The sequence below is a fragment of the Mixophyes fleayi genome, chromosome 4, assembly GCF_038048845.1.
Source record: "Mixophyes fleayi isolate aMixFle1 chromosome 4, aMixFle1.hap1, whole genome shotgun sequence".
In the NCBI taxonomy this organism is placed as follows: domain Eukaryota; kingdom Metazoa; phylum Chordata; class Amphibia; order Anura; family Limnodynastidae; genus Mixophyes; species Mixophyes fleayi.
Window position 1 is genome coordinate 56,570,501 of NC_134405.1, and position 20,652 is coordinate 56,591,152.

The 20,652-nt window shown below is 41.4% G+C and overlaps 1 protein-coding gene across 1 annotated transcript in view; it reads right to left on the reverse strand.

The window, feature by feature from the left end:
• Nucleotides 1-20,652, reverse strand: part of PIWIL2 (piwi like RNA-mediated gene silencing 2) — a 208,612-nt gene that overhangs the window by 55,080 nt on the left and 132,880 nt on the right. The window contains exon 16 of the mRNA XM_075207127.1: nt 4,393-4,581. Coding sequence (XP_075063228.1) covers nt 4,393-4,581 — 189 coding nt within the window. The remainder of the gene's footprint in view (nt 1-4,392; nt 4,582-20,652) is intronic.

The window sequence follows — 20,652 nt, forward strand, 5'->3', positions numbered from 1 at the left end:
ATGGGAAAACAGGAGCAGTCCCAAGAGAAGTGGGTCTTGTGTCCCTACCAGGGAAGTTAAACACACTAATGGTACTACTTATTTTAAGAGACCTGATGTAAAACCAGTAGAAAGGAACAGCTTCCCTTCCCTCATTCTGAAATACAACTTCTAAAAGAAATGACATTCCTGAAGTGAAAAGTTTGGTGAAAACTCATGGTGCAGTTGAGAGCCCAAATGACAAAGCTCAAAACTGATGGTGATCCAGTACTCTGAGAAACTCAAGAATTTCTGAAGCAATGCGTGAATGGGGATATGTAAGGATGAGACTGACTTCATGGACTGGATTACAGTTAATAAATTACATTTACACTTTTATTCTGTAACTATCTCACTTCTTATACATGAGTAATATGATGAAGTAGAAGTACCAGAAAACATGATACTGAGTAAATGGCTTGGGATTAGAAGATATACACTGATCAGCCACAACATTAAACCACATTCTTAATAATGTATAGGTCCCCTTCAAGCCGCCAAAACAGCTCTGACTCATCGCGGAATGGACTCCACAAGACCTCTGAAGGTGTCCTGTGGTATCTGGCACCAAGACATTAACAGCAAATCCTTTAAGTCCTGTAAATTTCCAGGTGGCGCCTCCATGGCTCGGAACTGTTATTCCAGCATATCCCACAGATGCTTTGGTCCTGATTCATTAAGGAAATTAAAGCAAAAAAACGAGTAACTTTGCACCTTGACAAAACCATGTTGCATTAGAGGTGGAGGTAAATTTAAAATGTGGGGACAGATTTATAGTTGGGGTAGGACATGTCCTAGATAAACTTTAAAATTCAGTGTAAAAATAAAGCTAGCAAGTATTTGTGCGCTACATGAAAAAACAGCCAGTATTTAACTTATGTGCAAAATAATAACTAATTTGCACCCCTTGCATTGTAACATGGTTTTGTCCAGGAGAAAACTTACTGATTTTTTTCCTTTACTTTCCTTAATGAATAAGGCCCTTTGTCAAGTTCCTCAAACAATTCCTGAACAAATTTCGCACTGTGGCATGGCACATTATCCTTCAGAAATAGACTGTTGCCATGAAGGGATGTACTTGGTCTGCAACAATGCATAGGTAGGTGGTACATGTCAAAGTAACATCCACATGAATGCCAGAACCAAATATTTCCCAGCAGAACATCGCCTAGTGCATCACACTGCCTTGCATTCTTCCAATAATTCTGGTGCCATCTCATCCCCATGTAAACGACGAACACGTACACAGCCGTCTACATGGTGTAAAAGAAAATGTTAATCATCAGACCAGGCCACCTTCTTTCATTGCTCCATGGTCCAGTTCTGGTGCTTATGTGGCCATTGTAGGCGCTTACAGCTGTGGACAAGATCATCACATATTAATTTCACTTTACTAAAAAAAGATAATATCCAAATTCCCTGCTTTTCAATGTACAGTTTATTATTCTCTTTTGCATTTATGACTTACCAAGTACTGTATCTCAGTGGAGTTTTCCTTTAATAACTCAGAGCACAGTGGCATGCATTGCTGTCTCACAGAGGTCCTGTTAGTTTCTGACCACAGCCCTATCTGTGTGGCATTTGTATGTTTTCCCTGTGTTTGAATGGGTTGCCACTGGGTGCTCTGATTTCCTCTCTCCAAGGGAGGAAAGAGAAATATAGTTCTGGGTTAACTGGCTTCTGGCAAAAATCAACGTGTGTGTGTGTGTGTGTGTGTTAGGGCATTTAGACTGTAAGCTCCAGGGACTGATGTGAATGATTATATATTCTCTGTAATTCATAATCCTGCTTCCAACTAGGATGGGAGTTACATGTAACTTATCACTCTCTTTCAGTTTAATAATAATCAGTTCTTTTCAGAGGCATTATAGGAGCCTCCAGGTGCCCCCAGACCAATTCTCTTCCCAAACACTGCTCTGCCATATAATATTCACATAAAGGTATAGAAGAAAGATAAAGGCAGGGAGGTAATCAATGGAGAGGAATACAGGTGCAAATGGTGCTAGGGAACCAGTACTTCAAAAAAATGAGCTAAGGTGATACAAACAGTAATTTGAGATAAGTAGTTAATAATAGCTAATACCCAAGGAAAAATATATATCACCCAAAAAAACACAGAGGAGGAGGAAATAGTTATTTCCCATTAGTAGGTTTTAAACTTTGATCAAAGCAAGTGAAATATTTGAATAAAGTATGCAGGCATCCAGTCAGTTCACTTAAGTGTAGTAATGAACTCTGTACGTGCAAGGGAGATAATTCCCCTATGAGTCACAATGACACCATGTGGGAAAGGTCAGTAACAAAACAGAGTGTTCTTATAGTTGTTGTGACTAACATAAAGGAGCAATAATTGTTAGGAAAAAACAGATTTGGAGCAAATATATGTACAAAAGTAACATTTCTTCAGAAACAAATACAATTCAATTAGCAACATGCTTAAAAACATATAACGTGCCAATATATATGGCTACTGATATGACTATTTCAGTCAAACAAAAAATGCAGGTACCAACTGTTGCCTGATTCATGACTTCAATAGCAAGCATTTAGCATCAATTTCATTAACCACTTCCTGACCACTAATTGTATACAAACGATAGCTCAGACTTCCATAAAGCCTGAGCTGCCATCTATGAGCAGCACTGAAAGATGGGGATAGTTTGCTAAAACCATGCTGTCAACAAATCATAGCACTGGATTGCTATATCCATAGTGTTCTATATGCACTGAAAGTAAAACTCCATGTTGTGGATGCCTCATAAACCCGGTGACGTCATTTGCACCAGACGTCGCTGTTAGTTGCTGTGGGGAGCTGAATGTGCATCACAGCTGGATTGGTGATGATTGTAAAACAAATAAAAGTAAAACAAACAATCTGTCTCTTGCGAAATCTTTGTGCCAACTTAAACTCATGGACAGAAAATGCATAAGGAGGGCAAACTATAGATAAACACTGTCCAGAGAATCGCCAGTAATCGCGTATCTTCCAGAATGAGAGTTTAGAACTGTCTTACAGCTGTCACGGTGGTGCCCGAAGTCACCACGACTCACTGTCTTCTGTGAGTCCGTGTCACGGCCGTCTCCATGACTACTGGGAAGTCCCTACCTGTTCGTCCTGGCTGTTGCTAATGCATCGGTCAGGATGCTCTGAGCCTGAAACGCTGCATCCTGGCATAAGAGGCAGCCGGGTGCATGCAAAACTGTCTAAAATAAATTAAACAGCCCCTGAGGCTGCTTATTCAATGTGTGCTTCCTACATTGTGATTGGCTCTCCCATGTATATAAGGCAGGGAGGGTTTAGCCTCCCTGCCGGTTATAGCTCTCAGTTTGTGTTTGCTGACCTGCTTTCTTATTGTCTCGTGACTCTGGATTGTACCACTGTAACTAACCCTTTTCATTCCTGGACCTTCATTGTTTGCTTGTTGCCCTGACCTTTGCCAGTTACTCGGATACTCTTGCTTGCTGCCAAGCAATGACGCTTGCCTGTTTATGACTACGTTTCCTGCTACGGACCCCTGACCTCGGCTACTTCTCACTACCCGCTATTATCTTGTCTACTGCCTCCTATTTCAAGCTGCGCTACGGCCGCCAAGGGTAAACTTTTACTACGCTAGAGCTTAAGACCTGGGGCCATTTAAGTACATACGAGTGCATAAAGCTCTACAGGAAAGCCGGCTGCTAAAGAGAAAAGACCTCTATACCATCAGTTCTAAAAGTTTATCCTGGTAACCGTGAGCCCCAACACCTGGCATACAGATTATTATGCATAAATGAGATCTTCAGTAAATGTTATGCCTTTTGTAAATGTTTATTTGCATGTTCTTCATTATATATATTTTTTATAACCAATGCGCTGTACATGCACCAGCATGTGCAATTGTGTGATAGTATTTTGGGGTCCTATTGCCCTAATACAATAGGTGATGGCAAAGATTAAGTGTGTATGGATGTGAGAGGACTCTTTGGTGGTGATTCAGAGAGAACTGTAGCCTGTGTGATAGGTGAGTGCAAGATTAAGTACTGAATGCAGTGTAACCTCTGACACAAAAATACCACACCACGGATGCTGGGATGGTGGACCTGCTTAGCCATATTAAGGCACAGTAAGACACAGGTGAGTTATAGACTGCAACTTCGAACTAAGGCACAGAGTCCATTGATTTTCTTATTATACCTATTTTGCAACTCATATATGTTTTATTGTGTGCCTGTTTCAAAGACAGGAAAAACATCAGTGACAGGAATCTGTAATCTTGATTACATAAGAGGTTTGGAATAACAATAACCCGATGTAATGTGTTAGGAATTACAACCAGGAATAGTAGCTACTTGTGATCACAAAGTCATAAGTGAGCTATTCAACAAATGTCTTACCTCTCCTTCCAGAAGTGACTTTATGCTGCGCGCATACGTCTCTACACGGTCATCTCTGAGTTCAATGGAACTAGGCTGGTTTACACGCATACCAATAGGACCCGAAATCTTTTCAATCATGCTGGAGAGTTCCCGAACTTGAGAAAAAGCACGTTTAGGGTACATTACTACCCAATACTGCAGATGAACCTGGGCAAGAAGCAGAGAACAATTCTAATAATGAAGTATGTGTAATCAATCATTTAATAGCATTCGTGACTAAGTGCTGTAAGAATGTTCATTTGCTAAAACATAATCGTAATACTGTAAGACAAATAAGAGACAATGCCAGCATATAGTAACACATGAGGTTTCAATGGTCTTGCAGGCTTTTTGAGTAGGTATAGGTTCAACTCGGTACAAGGCAAAAGACATAAATCCAGAAGTAAGCAAAGGAAAATGAATTAAACGGTTGGGTAAAGGTAACCGATAGCAATTAGGAACTTTACTCTAATGTATAGGCTTCCAGAGCCCGGGATGGAGAAGGGAAATGTATGTGCAACGACAGCGTCACACAGACAGTCACAATTAGCTGAATTGTACGTCAACTATGTGCCTGACCACCCATATAATCATCTTTTTAGTTATGTAAAACAATTAAAAAATTGTTATGGCAGGAGGAATTACAAGGTAGTGCTGAGAAGTATCATCAAACCAAGGACAGGTTTGTTTAGAAGATTTACTGAAATACCATTTCAGTTCAAATGTTGGATGCTGTGAGTTCAACTTTCATTGTTGTTGCCATCTGTTCCTCTCTAAAGCCTTCCAGATGGTAGCAGCTACCTTCAAACATCTGCAAACATGTGGAAGAAGTTTCATGGTGCTGTGTCCACCAGAGGGTAAGGATACCAAAGAAAAAAAACAGGAACGCAACTACTCTTGAGCTGACAGATAACCATAGGAGTGCCCAGGCAGCACAAAAGCAAGTCTTCACCAGAACCAGAGGAGGAAGGATGTTCATTTAAGATAAAGGGTGAAGGACAATCCTGGAGGCCAGCAACTGAATGTCTTAAGATTTCTGCAATGATTCACCTCATTCCAACTGTACCACTCTACTAACAGTTGCACAGAAATAACAGTCACCAATGGGTGCTTTAGTACTGCTGGTTGATAATGCCTCTGCCTTTCAGAAGTGTGGCTGCATCATGCAGGAATAACTTATTGTAGATATTTATTTTAATTAAGAGTGCAGTGCACCGCTGTATATTATAGCAAATGTACTGATATGCTTTAATATTGTATGTTTTTCAGTACAGGAAATGCATTGATTTCTAACGTATTATGCCAGGTTACAGGAAGTCTGTTTTGCTGAAAGCGGGAAATGCTAAGTAAGTCTTTTCATCTCAGAAGTGACAAAAACATGCTTTAGACTGAAGGCCCAGCAGGAGGTTGTTACCTGTTATCATGTCTTGTTAGAGAGATCGGATACCTTCTAAAAATATAGATAGCAAATCTGAGGAAGTCACAGGATGATGTGAAAGTTAAATTGTGTTAAACACAAGATAAGACGAACTACATAAATAATGCGACAGCAATTCATTTAGAAAATTTATGTAAATTTTGTTAAAATTGCGTTAACTCCATGATAGAGAAATATCACATCCTGAAGCTAAAATAACTGATGTGATATCAGACGTTTCGGTGCCTGGTCGGATCAGGAGATGGTTACCCCCTGACAACGTGTATATATGGAGCTCTGATTTACAATGTAATGTATAATTTTCCATCTGAGTTTATGGATGATCCCCAGTACCACAAACTGGTGTGTAAAAGACCTTGTCAGAACTCTTGAGCGATAAACCATCACTGCTTGACGATTATGCCTGCGACTATTCATCATCACCATTTATTTATATAGCGCCAGCAAATTCCGTAGCGCTTTACAATTGGGAACAAATATTAATAAAACAATACTGGGTAATACATACAGACAGAGAGGTAAGAGAACCCTGCTCGCAAGCTTACAATCTATGGGACAATGGGAGTTAGAAACACAAGGGCATGTGCTACGTCATACTGCACATTGGACCAGCTAGAATGCAAAGGTAAAAAGTAGTGAGTGGGCTGTGTGTTGCAGTGTTGGTCAGAGGGTTGTTGTCTTGTATTAGCTGTGTAGTGGGTGGTAATAGGATAACCTAGGGAGATTAGGATGCTGGTTGAGGAATATTATAAGCTTGTCTGAAGAGGTGGTTTTTCAGAGAACGCTTGAAGGTTTGAAGACTAGAGGAAAGTCTTACTGTGCGAGGTAGGGAATTCCACAAAGTCGGTGCAGCCCGAAAAAAGTCCTCTAACCTGGTATGGGAGGATGTGATGAGAGTGGAAGAGAGACGCAGATCTTGTACAGAACGGAGGTGTCGAGTAGGGAGATATTTTGAGACAAGTGAGGAAATGTATGTCGGTGCAATTTTGTTGACGGCCTTGTATGTTAGTGGAAGAATTTTATATTGGATTCGTTGAAATACAGGCAACCAATGTAGAAACTGACAGAGTGGCTCAGCAGAGGAAGAATGGTTTGCCACGAAAAACAATCTAGCCGCTGCGTGCAAAATAGATTGTAGGGGTTCAAGTTTGACTTTGGGAAGACCAGTAAGGAGGGAATTGCAATAGTCGATGCAGAAGATGATGAGTGCATGAATTAAGGTTTTTGCGATTCTTGTGTGTGATATATGCGTATTCTGGAAATGTTCTTTAGATGTATGTAACATAATTTAGATATAGAGTCCATGTGGGGAATAAATGATAGCTGTGAGTCAAGGATTACACCTAGGAAGTGAGCTTGCGGGGTGGGATTTATGGTTATGTTATCAACAGAAATAGAAATGTCAGGCAGGAAGCTTCTGTTTTTGGGTGGGAATATTATTAATTCAGTTTTTGAAAGATTGAGTTTGAGTTGGCGAGAAGACATCATAGATGAAATGGCAGAAAGACAGTGAGTAAGGCGAGATAACACAGATGGTGAAAGATCAGAAGAGGATAAATAGATTTGTGCATCATCCGCATAGAGATGATACTGAAATCCAAAGGAGATTATTAGTTTTCCAAGAGAAGTGGTGTAGATAGAGAATAGCAGAGGATCTAGGACTGAGCCTTGTGGTACTCCAACTGATAAAGGAAACGAAGCAGAGGTGGATACAGAGAAATTAACAGTGAAAGAGCGATTAGATAGGTAGGATGAGAACCAGGATAGGACAGTGCCTTCAAGACCTAGGGACTTTAGCGTTTGTATGAGGAGAAAGTGGTCAACAGTGACAAATGCAGCAGAGAGATCCCGGAGAATTAGAAGAGAGCAATGGTTTTCACTTTTTGCTGTGATCAAATCACTGACAACCTTGGTCAGCGCAGTCTCTGTGGAGTATTGAGAACTAAAGCCTGACTGAAGAGAATCTAGTAGGTTGTTTGCTGTAAGAAAGTGTGTGAGGCGAGTGTATGCTATTCTCTCGAGAAGCTTGTTTTATGTATGTTCTTGACCTTTGGCCAGATAGGTCAAAGGTGTTCAGGGGGGTCCAAAAAGGCAGTCTGTTGTAAAGCAAGCACCTAAGTATGGTGCTAAGACTTCTCGTTCCCTGAGGCCGTGTTGTTTGCTTTTTCTTACTGAGCGTCTGTGCAGAGGTTTCAATGTCCTATAGAAGTGTGGCCCTAGTCTCCTAGGACTGCTTCCCCCTCTCCAACATCATGAATGGTTACCGGCTTCTCTAGGTGCGAGACCGAGAGGTAAATGGGGAAACTTTATTTTTATTTGATGTTATTACCTCAAAAGCGATCAGCTTATCTGCTTAAGTTCTCATTGTTAAGTTGCATGAGTTGAAAGAGAATCAGCAAACAACAAAACACATAAAACAAAGAAAAAAAACAGACAGCCGTCTAATCATCCACAACCGACACAAGGACGCATTTAAAACTCTCATGTCTGCTGTGGTAGGGCTTCGGCACTAAAGTAGGCTTAAGCAACAAATAGAGACTGCCTTACCTGAATGCCAAGTAGAAGATTCAGGAACTTGCACGGTGAGTAAGAGATTAAAGGGAGCAAGGCTGGTCTGGTGGGAAGTGTGTTTTGTACATAGCCGAGTGTTACATATCTATTTCAGTACCTCATTAAAGTCTCTCGGTTTGCAAAGAGCTCTGTGTTATTTTTTTTTTTCCCCTATGTCCATCAACCTCAAACGGCTGCTCTTGGCAGAAAGGAGCACATTTAAAACACCAGCAAAAATCTGGTGTATTATTAGCCTCATAGATTTCTAAGGTGCCACAGTGCACCGCAGCACCTTACAGTAGGGAAAACAGGACATACATAAAACAAGAGCAAAAAAGGACATACAAAGCAGACAAAATAACTGCTGACATGAAAACAAATGGTATTGACGGTCCTGCTCATTAGAATAGGGTTCTCTTCAGGTCGAATAACAGACCTGTATTCATGAAAGTTGAGATATGTAAAAGGCTTTTCAGCCCAGTCGCTGGAAGCTCACATTACAGTTATTAAGAAGAAGGGTAAGGAACACACATTTTATCCCAGTTACCGCCAAATCTCCCTCCTAAACGTGAACTTTAAATTGTCACTAAACTGATTGTGAACAGACTCAAGCTTCTCCTCCCCAAACAAATTCATAATACCCAAGTAGGGTTTTTCTCCATGAGAGAGAGGCGAGAGAGACCACCACCAAAATTATGATTTATTCACTCAAACTGTCTCCTTGTCCACGGATGCTAAGAAGGCATTTGATAGGGTGGTTTGGTGCTTTATGAGCAGGGTTCTGGGTCACATGAGGATTGGTGCTTCTTGCTTTAATAGAATTTTAGCATTATATACATTTACAAGAACTAAGATTAGAATTAATGGCATCCTGGAAGAGCCTTTTTCCACTGCCAATCTCACCCACCAGGGCTGTTCATTGCTCCTGTTAATTTTTGCCATTTGTATGGAGGTCCTGGTGATGGCTATTCGGTGTAACCCCAATAAATCCGGCCTCCAGGTATCCAAATATCATCTTGCATTGTTTGAAGATGGCCATTGTCACAAACTCTTTCCAATTTAAAAAATTAACTATAGTAAATCGACAGCACTTAACATTTCTGCTTCTGAGCAAACGATAGCTGGTCTCCAGACCACCTTCCCATTCAAATGGCAATCCTCCCACATTCGCTATCTTGGGGTTGCCATTGTTAGGGATAACAACCAGTTGTTCCGTCTAAATTACTCTCCTCTTTTATCCAAAGTTCGGAAAGGGTCATGGTCTTCCTCTAAGTTTTCATGTTATGGCAGAATAAATATTAGAAAAATGAATACTCTAACTAAAGTGCCCTACACTCTGCAAAACAAACCAATTAAGATCCCTATGCAATTCCTCAACGAACTCCAGAAACTAGTCCGCAACTTTGTCTGGGGGGTAGGAAGCCTTGATTTATATACTCTATTTTGTATAGGCGTAAGCACCAAGGGGGAGTGCAATTGTCAATGTGTACGAGCTATCACTAGGCTGTATCATTAAAAGGAGAATGGAGTGGACCAAGAGGGACGGGACCAAACAATGGGTAGAGTTGAAGAATAAATCCGTAGAAACTCCACTATAGGTTTTACCATGGCTCTTCAAGCTTTCTTGAATATCTCACCCAACCCATTGGTCCTACACTTGCTGTGTGGAGACAATGTCGCTCCCGTGATAGCATTTCAGTCTGTTTTCCATAGTGGCCAATCCTGACTTTCCTCCTGCCCTAAGACTTTGTTTAGAAGATGGACTCAGGCAGGTGTCACCGGAATAGCCAGCTGGTGGTTAATGGGAAACTGCGCTTTTTCCCAGAGCTTCAATCTAAGTGCTTCTTGGTCTCTGGAGGACACTGGAGACACATTCAGGAGATGCACTATATTAGATCGGTTGGGGTTTTCAGGGTACTTGTTAGAGACCCATCTCTTTTCCAGACTATATGTCTGCCTCAAGCCGTTCCTACCCACGCAATTTCGGGTTTTTACAAGATCCTGATGGAAGAGCTGTTTCGGTCTGCAGCCTACTTCACTGGTCCTTGCAAGAGGAATTTAGCCGTGCATGCAATCCAGCTACCTTGGCCCACAATATTTCAATCCACTTATAGTTGCTCATTAAGTGTCTCAATGGTTGAAACACAATATAAGCTGATGACTAGGTGGTACAGATGCCATTCTTCTCTCCATAAAAACCACCCACAAATCCCTCCAAACTGTTGGAGATGGATCAACGCCCCTGGAACACTCTACCATATATGGTGGGATTCTGCACGTATCACTACTTTCTGGAGAGAAGTTTTCAGGTAATCAGAGATAAAAGTTGGGCATTCGATTCCCAGGTAGCCAGGCTTTTGCTGCTTTCCCATACTAATATTTCATTATAGAAAGTCACTCAAAGCACTTGAATAATGCAGCAAGAGCTGATATTCTGGTGCACTGCCAGTCTAAGTCCCCTCTCTCGATTAGCGAGTGACTCAACCGTGTGGACTTTTATATGTCCATGGATGGTATTATTTTATCTGCCACTGATAAGCACTTGGTCTTAACGCCACTTGGATTAATTGGTTGGAGTTTAAGAAATCAGCTTCATCCTTTTTTCACTTCCAGTACTTGTTGCTGAAGACAGTATTTAACTCTTCACTTCAGAATAAAGTCTACCCCAGGACTGGTTCTGTATAGCAACTTTGTTCATAAAAGGTTTTTTTCCACACACTGAATTCATTGAGACCTTCTTGCTATTGTTTTACCAAGCGACTATATGAGTAAATGTCACCCCCTTTTCTCCCTTTTCCTTTCTTCTTCTCAACCTATTTGTTTTTTTGTCATGAAACAAAAATGTAAATGTTCTGGTACCTACTAGAAGGTATTATACTTCACGTTAACTTTTTTGATATGTCTTTCACACTTCTTATGTAGTTTTGTGATTGCTCTACAGATTTTGTCTCCACATTAAGGAGAGTTTCAGAGCTGGGTGATCTGTCATCTATGCTTTCCATATCTCAACTTTATTTTACTTTTAGACAGGTAGTCTTGCAGGTAAGGAACTTTAACTGAATTGAATCTAAAGGTTCAAAGGGAGGTTGCTGTAAGGCTATTAGCACCAGGTTAAGATCCAAAGGAGCTACTATGGGGATGTATTGAGGCTGCACATGCAAGAGAGTCTGCAATTCCGTTAAAAGCGTCAGTGTTCTGTGAAAGAAAACTGAGAGGGCTGAAACCTGAACCATCAAGGAGCTAAGTCTGAAGGCCTCACCCAGACACTCCTGCAAGAACAGCAGTTAATGTGCCAACTAAACAGAAGACACCTCTTCCATTTGCACTAAGTGAAGTAAGTCTGCCACACTCAGTGATAATGCCTGGCTGGAAACTGGCTTTATTGCCTAGAGTGTGTTCGAATCCATTCTGCTCTTAGTATTTCCTGGGTAAAAAGTTGCCTGCTGAAAAATTCTGTTTCCCAGATTTCCAACCCAGGTAGAATACTTTTGCAATGGCTGGAATATTCTGCTGCGTGTATCACATGATCCTACTGGTTTCATTTATGGACAGGGTGCTCTTAATGCTCCCTGTTGATTGAAATATTCCAATCCCATGGCATTGTCTCACTGGATCTTTACAGCCCTTATTCTCAGAAACTAGTACCTTCTAACTAGAGTATTGAAAACCTCTCTGAGCTGAGCACATTTATTGGGAGCTTTGACCCACAACTGAAGAGTGACAGTTCTCCAGCCATAAAAGATGACAGCCATTTCTCCCCAGAGTCCAATTCCAAATGGTGAAGGGAAGAACCCTGTTGAGGTTGTTTATCCTTAGCTACCAGAGGAGCAGGAATTCACTTTTGGAGGCTGGTCAGAAAATGGTGAGAATTGTTCCACTCTGAAATTAGCTTAAGCTAGAACTCTTTTGAGTAGAACAATACAAATTGCAATGCCCTGAAGGTCACCGAACTTCCTGAGAATTTCATGCTAAAATGAACAGACACTAATCTGATATGTGAGGTAACAGGGATTTTGCAAGTCCCTGTAGAGAGAGAACCCCTGTAGGTATTGCAGCCCCAAGAACATGAAGGTGTCAGTTTGGATCTCTCGTACATGATCCAATCATGAGACTCTAAGCGCCGAGTCATCTCTATTTCATGATCCTGCTGCAAGACTGGGGAGCCCACCTTGATCAGCAGATTGTTCAGATAGAGAATGACAGTCGACCCCCCCCCCAGATCTCATAGGTGCAGCCATCATTACCATGATCTTCGTAAACATCCCCAGTGCATTCAGGTCGAATGATTTAGACCAAAAATGAAAGTGATGAAACTGAACAGCAAATCTAAAAAGTCACTAGCGACCCTCCCAGAATGGAACAGGTATGTTTCCATGATGACCAAGTCCAGTTACATGCTGTTGACGAGATAAATCAAAGAATCTGTCTTGAAACCTATTATAACAGACGGAATGGGATCCCGGTGCAGATCCAGATTAGCACCGGCCGGCCAGCGGTGTGGAGTCTAACGAGCTCCATGGAGTTTACCAAGAACCACCACAAGGCAGATAGCGATCCACAGGTCTGCCTCTAGATGTAGCACTGTGGAAGAAGAGGTAACAGGTGGCCAGAAGAAGGCAAAGAAGAGATTGGTCAAACGGACAAATCCGGTACACAAGCTGGCAGCGATGTACAGATTCAGCAGTCAGAAACAATATCAGGACAAATCGGGTCTGGCAATACTATCTGCCAGTGGAGTACAGGAACAACAAGCAGAATCAAGGTCAGGGCAAGCCGAGGTTTGTAACACTAAAGGTAGATAGCAATTAGACAACGGATAGTCAGCAAGCCAGGAACGGTACACAAATGCAGGAGAGCAGAGATGGTCAGATAGGCAGAAACTGGTACACAGAAATCAAGCAGGATACAAGCAAAGTACTCAGGAACAGCGTCAGGACATACACAAGTTGCTCTTACACTGAATGAGTATCAGAGCAAAGTTTATATACACAGTAATTCAAACGCCTCGCCCAGACATGCAATCATGTGACCGCCAATTTCAGGAAGCGACCTCAGATGCAGGCAACGAGGAAGGCACTGGAGTGAGGAGAGGTGAGTCTGTAACACCTATCCATCGGAAGCTGGATGTTTAGGGATTTCAGGTTCAGTATGGGTTGAAAGGATTCATCTGGCTTCAGGACCAAGAAGATATCTAATTAAAATGTCAATCCCTTAAGCTCTTCCAAAAACACCTCCTGAGTCATTAAGGAGAGCAAAGCATAAAAAAGGAGTAACTTTGCACCTAAGCAAAACCATGTTGAATTGGAGGGGGAGGTAAATTTAAAATGTGGGGACAGATTTATTGTTGGGGAAGGGCATGTAGATCAATTTTAATTTTCAGTGTAAAAATAAATCTATCAAGTATTTGTGTTCTAGATGTAAATACAGTCAGTATTTAACTTGTGTACAAAATAATAAGCTTATTTGCACCCCATGCATTGTAACATAGTTTTTCCCAGAAAACATTTACTCCTTTATTTGTCTTACTTTCCGTAATGACTCAGGCTGTTTGTATTCTTCTCTGCTGACCTCCACGAGGAGTGGAGGTCAATCCTCTGGAAGTCTGAAACTCACTTTCCTGAAGAACAAAAGTAGAGAAGGTCTGTTAGGTCTGCGGACTTTAACAGTTAGAAAGGAACCCTTTGTGGTACCTCGTGTAAAGGCATACCCAAGATATTCAGGGCATCACCGTGGCTTAGTGGTTAGCACTTTTGCCTCACAACACTGGGGTCATGATTTCAATTCCCAACCATGGCCTGAATATCTGGGGTATGCCTTTATGCGAGGTATTTTATTTTCACTGAACTAATTAAGACTGGGCCAAGAATCTGCCTCAGGTTGGCTCTGCTATCTCAGTGGGAGCTATCACACTTGAGCGGGACCGCTAATCCTCTGCCTTGTATATGGCATCTGCCCCAGACTGGGGACAAGATAATTTGATGTGGCACTTGGAGCAAAAAAACACCATTTCTGATGTCCCAATACCAGACCTACCCCTTACCAGACATGACAGAGAGGTAAGGAAAGATAGAGGAAAGCTGCAGTGCACAATCCCAAGTTGGAGGTGAAACCGGGAAATAGACTGAAAGTCCAGAGCAGACAATGAAAGACAAAACAACCACCTCTCACACACTACTTCCCTTTATCAGGAGAGTGTAGAAGGGTAGGAGGAGCTGAACTCACTCTTTGCATCAGGGATTGACCATGGCATAAGACTGGCTCTCCACTTACAAATACGCCACTCTTGAGGCATGGAGATCCCAGTCACTACCTGCAGAGGCAGTGACAGGGCCCCCAAAGAGGCATGTCTTTCAGTGGAGCAAGGAGGTGGTTGGCACAGTCCGCGGTACCTGCTCAGCCCGCACCAGGCATCCTATAGCTGTGGGGATACCAGTTGGAGAGAAAAAAAAAAGAAAAAAGTTTTGTTTTTTAAAAAAGGATGCCAATGGGTCCTAGCAAGCTACGGGGGTATCAAGTGGAAGGAGATTGAATTTTGGAGCCAAATTTAAAGTGTCCAAGCTCAAGTGTAGCCTCTATACCCCAGCGTTACAGTGCCATCCGCATGGATGAAAGAAAAAAAATAATGTAAGAAAGTCCTACTAATTCGCTAATAACTTTTGAAGTACAAGTAACTTATAATCATATTTAATCTGCAGTCTTTGAGGAAAGCATAACACTCCATGTAGTAAATGCTGACATTTTGAGATTATGGTTCCAAAAAGGATCCTACGTCAATATGTCTGAATTACATTACAAGTATGAAAAGAGCAGACAGGAGGCCAAATGCCAAGCAAAATAGGAAGAGTGTTATGAGTATACCCTTGTTTGACTCTTCAAAGAACAACCAGTGTGTTTACATAAAGCACAGAAGGACCTGAGGATCCAAAGATCACACCCAATACTGAAAAATCTGAAGAGTCCACATCCACAATCTTTTTGGGGCGATCCCCGTATGCAGTGGTTAGTACCTACCAAAAGTGGTCCAAGGAAGGGCAACCGGTGAACCGGCGACACATTCATGGGCACCAAAGGCTCATTGATTTGTGTAGGGAGCAAAGGCTAGCCTGTTTGGCCCAATCCAAAAGAAGAGCAATTGTAGCACAAATTACTGAAAAAGTTAATGCTGGCTATGATAGAAAGGTGTCATAACACAAAGTGCATCGCAGTTTGCTGCGTATGGGGCTACATGGCTGCAGACCAGTCAGGATGCCCATGCTGACCCTGTTCACTGCTGAAAAAACCTACAATGGGCACGTGAGGGTCAGAACTAGACCATGGAGCAATGGAAGAAGATGAACTGGTAAGATGAATCACACTTTCTTTTACATCATGTGACCGGCTGTGTGCATCGCTTATCTGGGGAAGAGATGGCATCAGGATGTACTATGGGAAGAAGACAAGCCAGCAGAAGCAGTGTGATTTTCTGGACAATGTCCTGCTGGGAAACCTTGGGTCCTGGCATTCAAGTGGATGTTACTTTAACATGTACCAGCTACCGAAACATTGTTGCAGACCAAATACACTCCTTCGTGGCAACTGTATTTCATAATGGCAGTGACTGCTTTTAGAAGGATAATGCAATCTGCCACACTACAAAATATGTTCAGGAATAGATTGAGAAACATGACAAAGAGTTCAAGGTGTTGACTTGACCTCGAAATTCCCCAGATCTCAATCCAATTCTGAATGATCGGTGTGTGTTTGTACGTACGTACGTACGTACACACACACACACACACACACACACACACACACACACACACACACACACACACACACACACAGATCAGCCACATGATTAAAACCATTGACAATTGAAGTGAAAAACATTTATCATTTCATTACAATGGTTACAACATTTAATGTTGTGGCTGATCAGTGTATATGCTGTCTTTTTATGATAACAAATGTTTATGAAGCTTATTGTGCTTATAATCTGGTTCCGTGTATGTGGGTGTAAGTATGCCAGACATAAACCTGGTGCATATGTTACAATGCAGAGCTTGTGATGTATGGAACTCAGCTGAAGTATGAAGTATGCTACTTTTGCGTGCACGTTTTTGGCCAGTAAATTACATCCAATTTGGGGTAGCTGCATCAGGCCAAATAAGTGTTTACCCAATATGATATTGTTGAAAGCATCCAGTAACAAGTTGTACAATACACCAAGTGCCTTTACGGAGTGACAATATCCTCATGAAAATTGTTTGCACAATATGTGTAAACTTTACAAACAAGGACATCTTATCAACCAGAAAACAACTTTCCCGTGTCACTCGGTGCAATAAAGGATCAAAGGTAGATAAATAACTTCATGTAGGAACAGTTTGTGTGAAGTAATGTTAGCTGTGCTGGGTAATATAAACAGCTCAGCTAAATTTTTCTGATAACATATTACACTAAAAGCTTTCACTGCACATTTCTAAATCGGTAACTTGTACTATCTGTCTGAAAGAAATCAAAGCCTCCTTTCCATGGATAGCATTCGTTACATAAATGATGATATTCCAATAATCTCAATCCTAGGATTGTAAATATGTATTTCCATTTTTAAGGGACAGTGTCACATAAATTATAAGGAGATTATATGACTTTTAGAAATGTATTTTTAGTAATAATTTATATAAATTTTTAAGAACTGATATTGGGCCATGAGTTACTTAGTTCCTCTTTTCTTCTACTCAATCGATCCCGGACACTAACTGCTCGCTAAGGGAGTAATAACAGCCCTATGTTTTATTCTACACATTATAACACAGTACTTAACTCTTTTACCGGCACCCTCCATGCACACTATAAACCTTAGATACTGCACTAAGCTCTGTACCCCACACTATAACATAATTCCAACATACTACACAAACTAGTATATCAGCCCTAAATCAACCATACACACTATAACATAAGCCCTAGATAATATACTAAATTATCTACTCAAACTAAACTATAAGCCCTGGATTCTGTACTAAACCCAGTGGTCAAGCTACTTTTTTATTCTCCTGAGTAAAATTGCTCCTCAACATTTTTAAGAGATTTTTCTTTCCAAAAAAAAGAGTACGTACGTATATACACATACATACATGTCTTTACAGCGGAGAGGTCAAATTGAAAGATATTTTGAGATAAGTGCAGAGATGTATGTTGATGTAGTTTTAAAATGATAATTATTGTATTATAATTGCAAATGATAAAAATATAACAGTGAATAACAGTGAAAGAATGAATAATCAGAAAATGTACAATGCAATATAATACAAGGCCTAATATTAATAGGAGTGGAGCATGCTAGTCAGAACATTTTGTGGGGGGGTCATAGGTTTATAAAGGTATGCGCTAGAGAGACACTCTGGATGTTTAGGTTACATACCTTACATCAAGAGGGTCTTAAGGCTTTGGAATTTTGTAATATTGTACTGTACAGATACTGTAATGTTATCTACAGTCTCACTGACACTAAATGGGATGTACTGTTTCAAATGTAGCATATGACACTGATGGAATCTGAAGAGTTTTCAACTATATTTCACATGTAATCTATATACATACACAAAGAAAAATAAACAGAGCAATTTTGGAGAATTGCGAATAGAAAAATTATTATCTTTTATTTATAAGGTGCCACAAAAGGTCCCCAGCACCATACATGAAATCAATACTAGTATACAATACACAGACAGCAACAATCCATAACACATTAAATAATACATAAAATAAATAAATAATACAAACATCTACTAATTACCAAACTATACAATGATTACTTGGTAATGCAGAGGCGTAGGCATTGGATCATGAAAACAGCGCTAGGGAAACAAGCATAGATGTACAGAGGGTGATAGAATAGTAGGAGAAAACAAGTTAACTGGGCCCTGCTCTTGGGAGCTCACATACAAAGGGAAGAGGAAGACACAAATAGGGTGGCACCGAGTGGGGGAATGGAGTTGATAGCCGAGGCAAAGGATTTAGGAAGAGGGATGATACGCTTGAATAAACAAATTCATTTTGAAGGCACTCTTGTAATGATTGGAAGAGAGGAGCAGCAGAGATAGAGCGGCATAAGAGAATAAAATAAGGAGGCCAGCAGCATTGAGGATAGACTGAAGAGTGGAAAGGCAGGAGTTGGGTAAGCTAGAGAGAAAGAGGTTACAGTAATCAAAGGAGAGAGATTAAGAGTTTTAGTGGCTTCCACAGTGGGATCTTCGATATATTCCAGAGGTGGAAGTGACATGATTTGGAGAGGGACTGAATATGAGGTAAGACAGAGAGGGGGGGGGTAGTTGAGGATGAACCTTAAGCATGACTTGAGGGACTTAGAAGAGGGTAGTGGTAACAACAAAAAGATGAGCTGTAAGGAAGCACTGCAGAGGGGAAATATTGAATTTAAGAAGACATTTGGACATTCAAGATGAGGTGGCAGCAAGACAGCAGGAGACACGAGACCTAAGGGAAGGGAAGAGGTCAGGGGAAAAAAGACAATTTTTATATATTTGACAAAGCCGATTCTCTGATTCAATCTGGGAGACAATGCTACCATGGGGTTGTATGAGAGGGCTTAGGAGTTGGCACTTAAATAGTTAACTAATTGTTTAATGTAACTGCTGACAGAACTCATCCCCGCTGCAACCCCGGTAGCTCCTCAGTGTAACTGAAAAACCCCACGTATAGGGACCAGAAACAACAGGCAATCAGCAAACTCCAAAAGAGCGCAGTTTCCCCTAGATGGTATCAGAGAAACTGATTTATCTTTAGAAAGAAAATTCTATTCTTTCTTTAACCCAACTGAGGGGACACTGCTACCATTATTCTTTAGCAGCTAACGATCTGTCAACCTGGCACGCAAAACCTTAAGGTCAAAACACACTCCAGGAGACGCAAAAACATTAAAATGATAAAAACAAGTAAAAATGTGGACAGGTGGCAACCCAGCGGAGCTGATCTGCTGAAACTCCGTTGCTCGCAGGCCAAAAGATTAACCTGAAGAGGCAACCACCTCCTGGAAACCCGAGACCAATTAAGGCGAAATCTGGAAACAGATGGACTGTAAGGAGGGAGCCCTATCATCACGGAAGAGCAGATAAAGTGAACTATAAGAAAGAGCCCCAAGTTCCGAAACTCACCTTGCAGAAGCGATGGCGAGGAAAAAGACCACCTTCCAAGTCGGGAACCTGAGATCAGCTGACTCCAAAGGTTCAAAGGGAGAAGTCAGAAGGGCCCCAAGAACCAAGTTCAGGATCCAAGGTGTGGTGAGTGGCTGGATGTGCAGAACCCCCTGGAGGAAACAGGATTGTTTTGAAGGTGGAGACCAATTTCCCCATCAGCCTCATACAGTGGAAGATGGAAGGACGACTCGCATCCAAGACCATGGACTGATGAGAGCACACCTTGGCTGTATGGAAGAAGGTCCTTCTACTCTCTGGTGTCCAAGATAAGGCCAAGGAACACCAACCACTGACAGGGAACCAACTGGGACTTTTAGCATTTAATGATCTAGGGCCTGATTCATTAAGGATCTTAACGGAACAAACTTCTTATTTCAGTCTCCTGGACAAAACCATGTTACAATGCAAGGGGTGCAAATTAGCATTCTGTTTTGCACATGAGTTAAATACTGACTGTTTTTTCATGTAGCACACAAATATAAACTTTAAATGTCAGTGTACAAATAAGCTATCAGGTATTTGTGTGCTGCATGAAAAAACAGTCAGTATTTAACCAGACATATCATTTCGTCCAGCTCCGTACCAAAAACAACAGATCCAGCATTAGGAACAGATTCCAAGCACTTTTTTGAGTCGGCATTAGCGTCCCAGGAATGCAACCATAGAGTCCTCCTGGCTGCAATGGCTGATGCTGAGACAGAGATAGAAACAGAGGCTGCATTCTGAGCTGCCTCATACCGAGACTTCCTTCAAATGTAGTGCCAGAGGAAGCAAGTGAGAATCCCGCAGACCCACTGCAAGCTGGTCTGACAAGGTCTGCATCACTCTAGCCAACCAAGAGTAAGGTCTAAGTGAAGTGACTGCTGCCAAGTAAATGGACAAGCTCTCCACCTTACGGTAGGTGTCCGAACAAATAGCCCCCAGATCCTGCTGTCCACTGTGTAGTTTGGCTTTACATTTGGCACAGATAAAAAATTTAACCATGGATGCCTTACCCTTCTCGGACATTTTCCAGTTATCAAGGGACAAAAAATTTGTGAACAAAATAGCAAG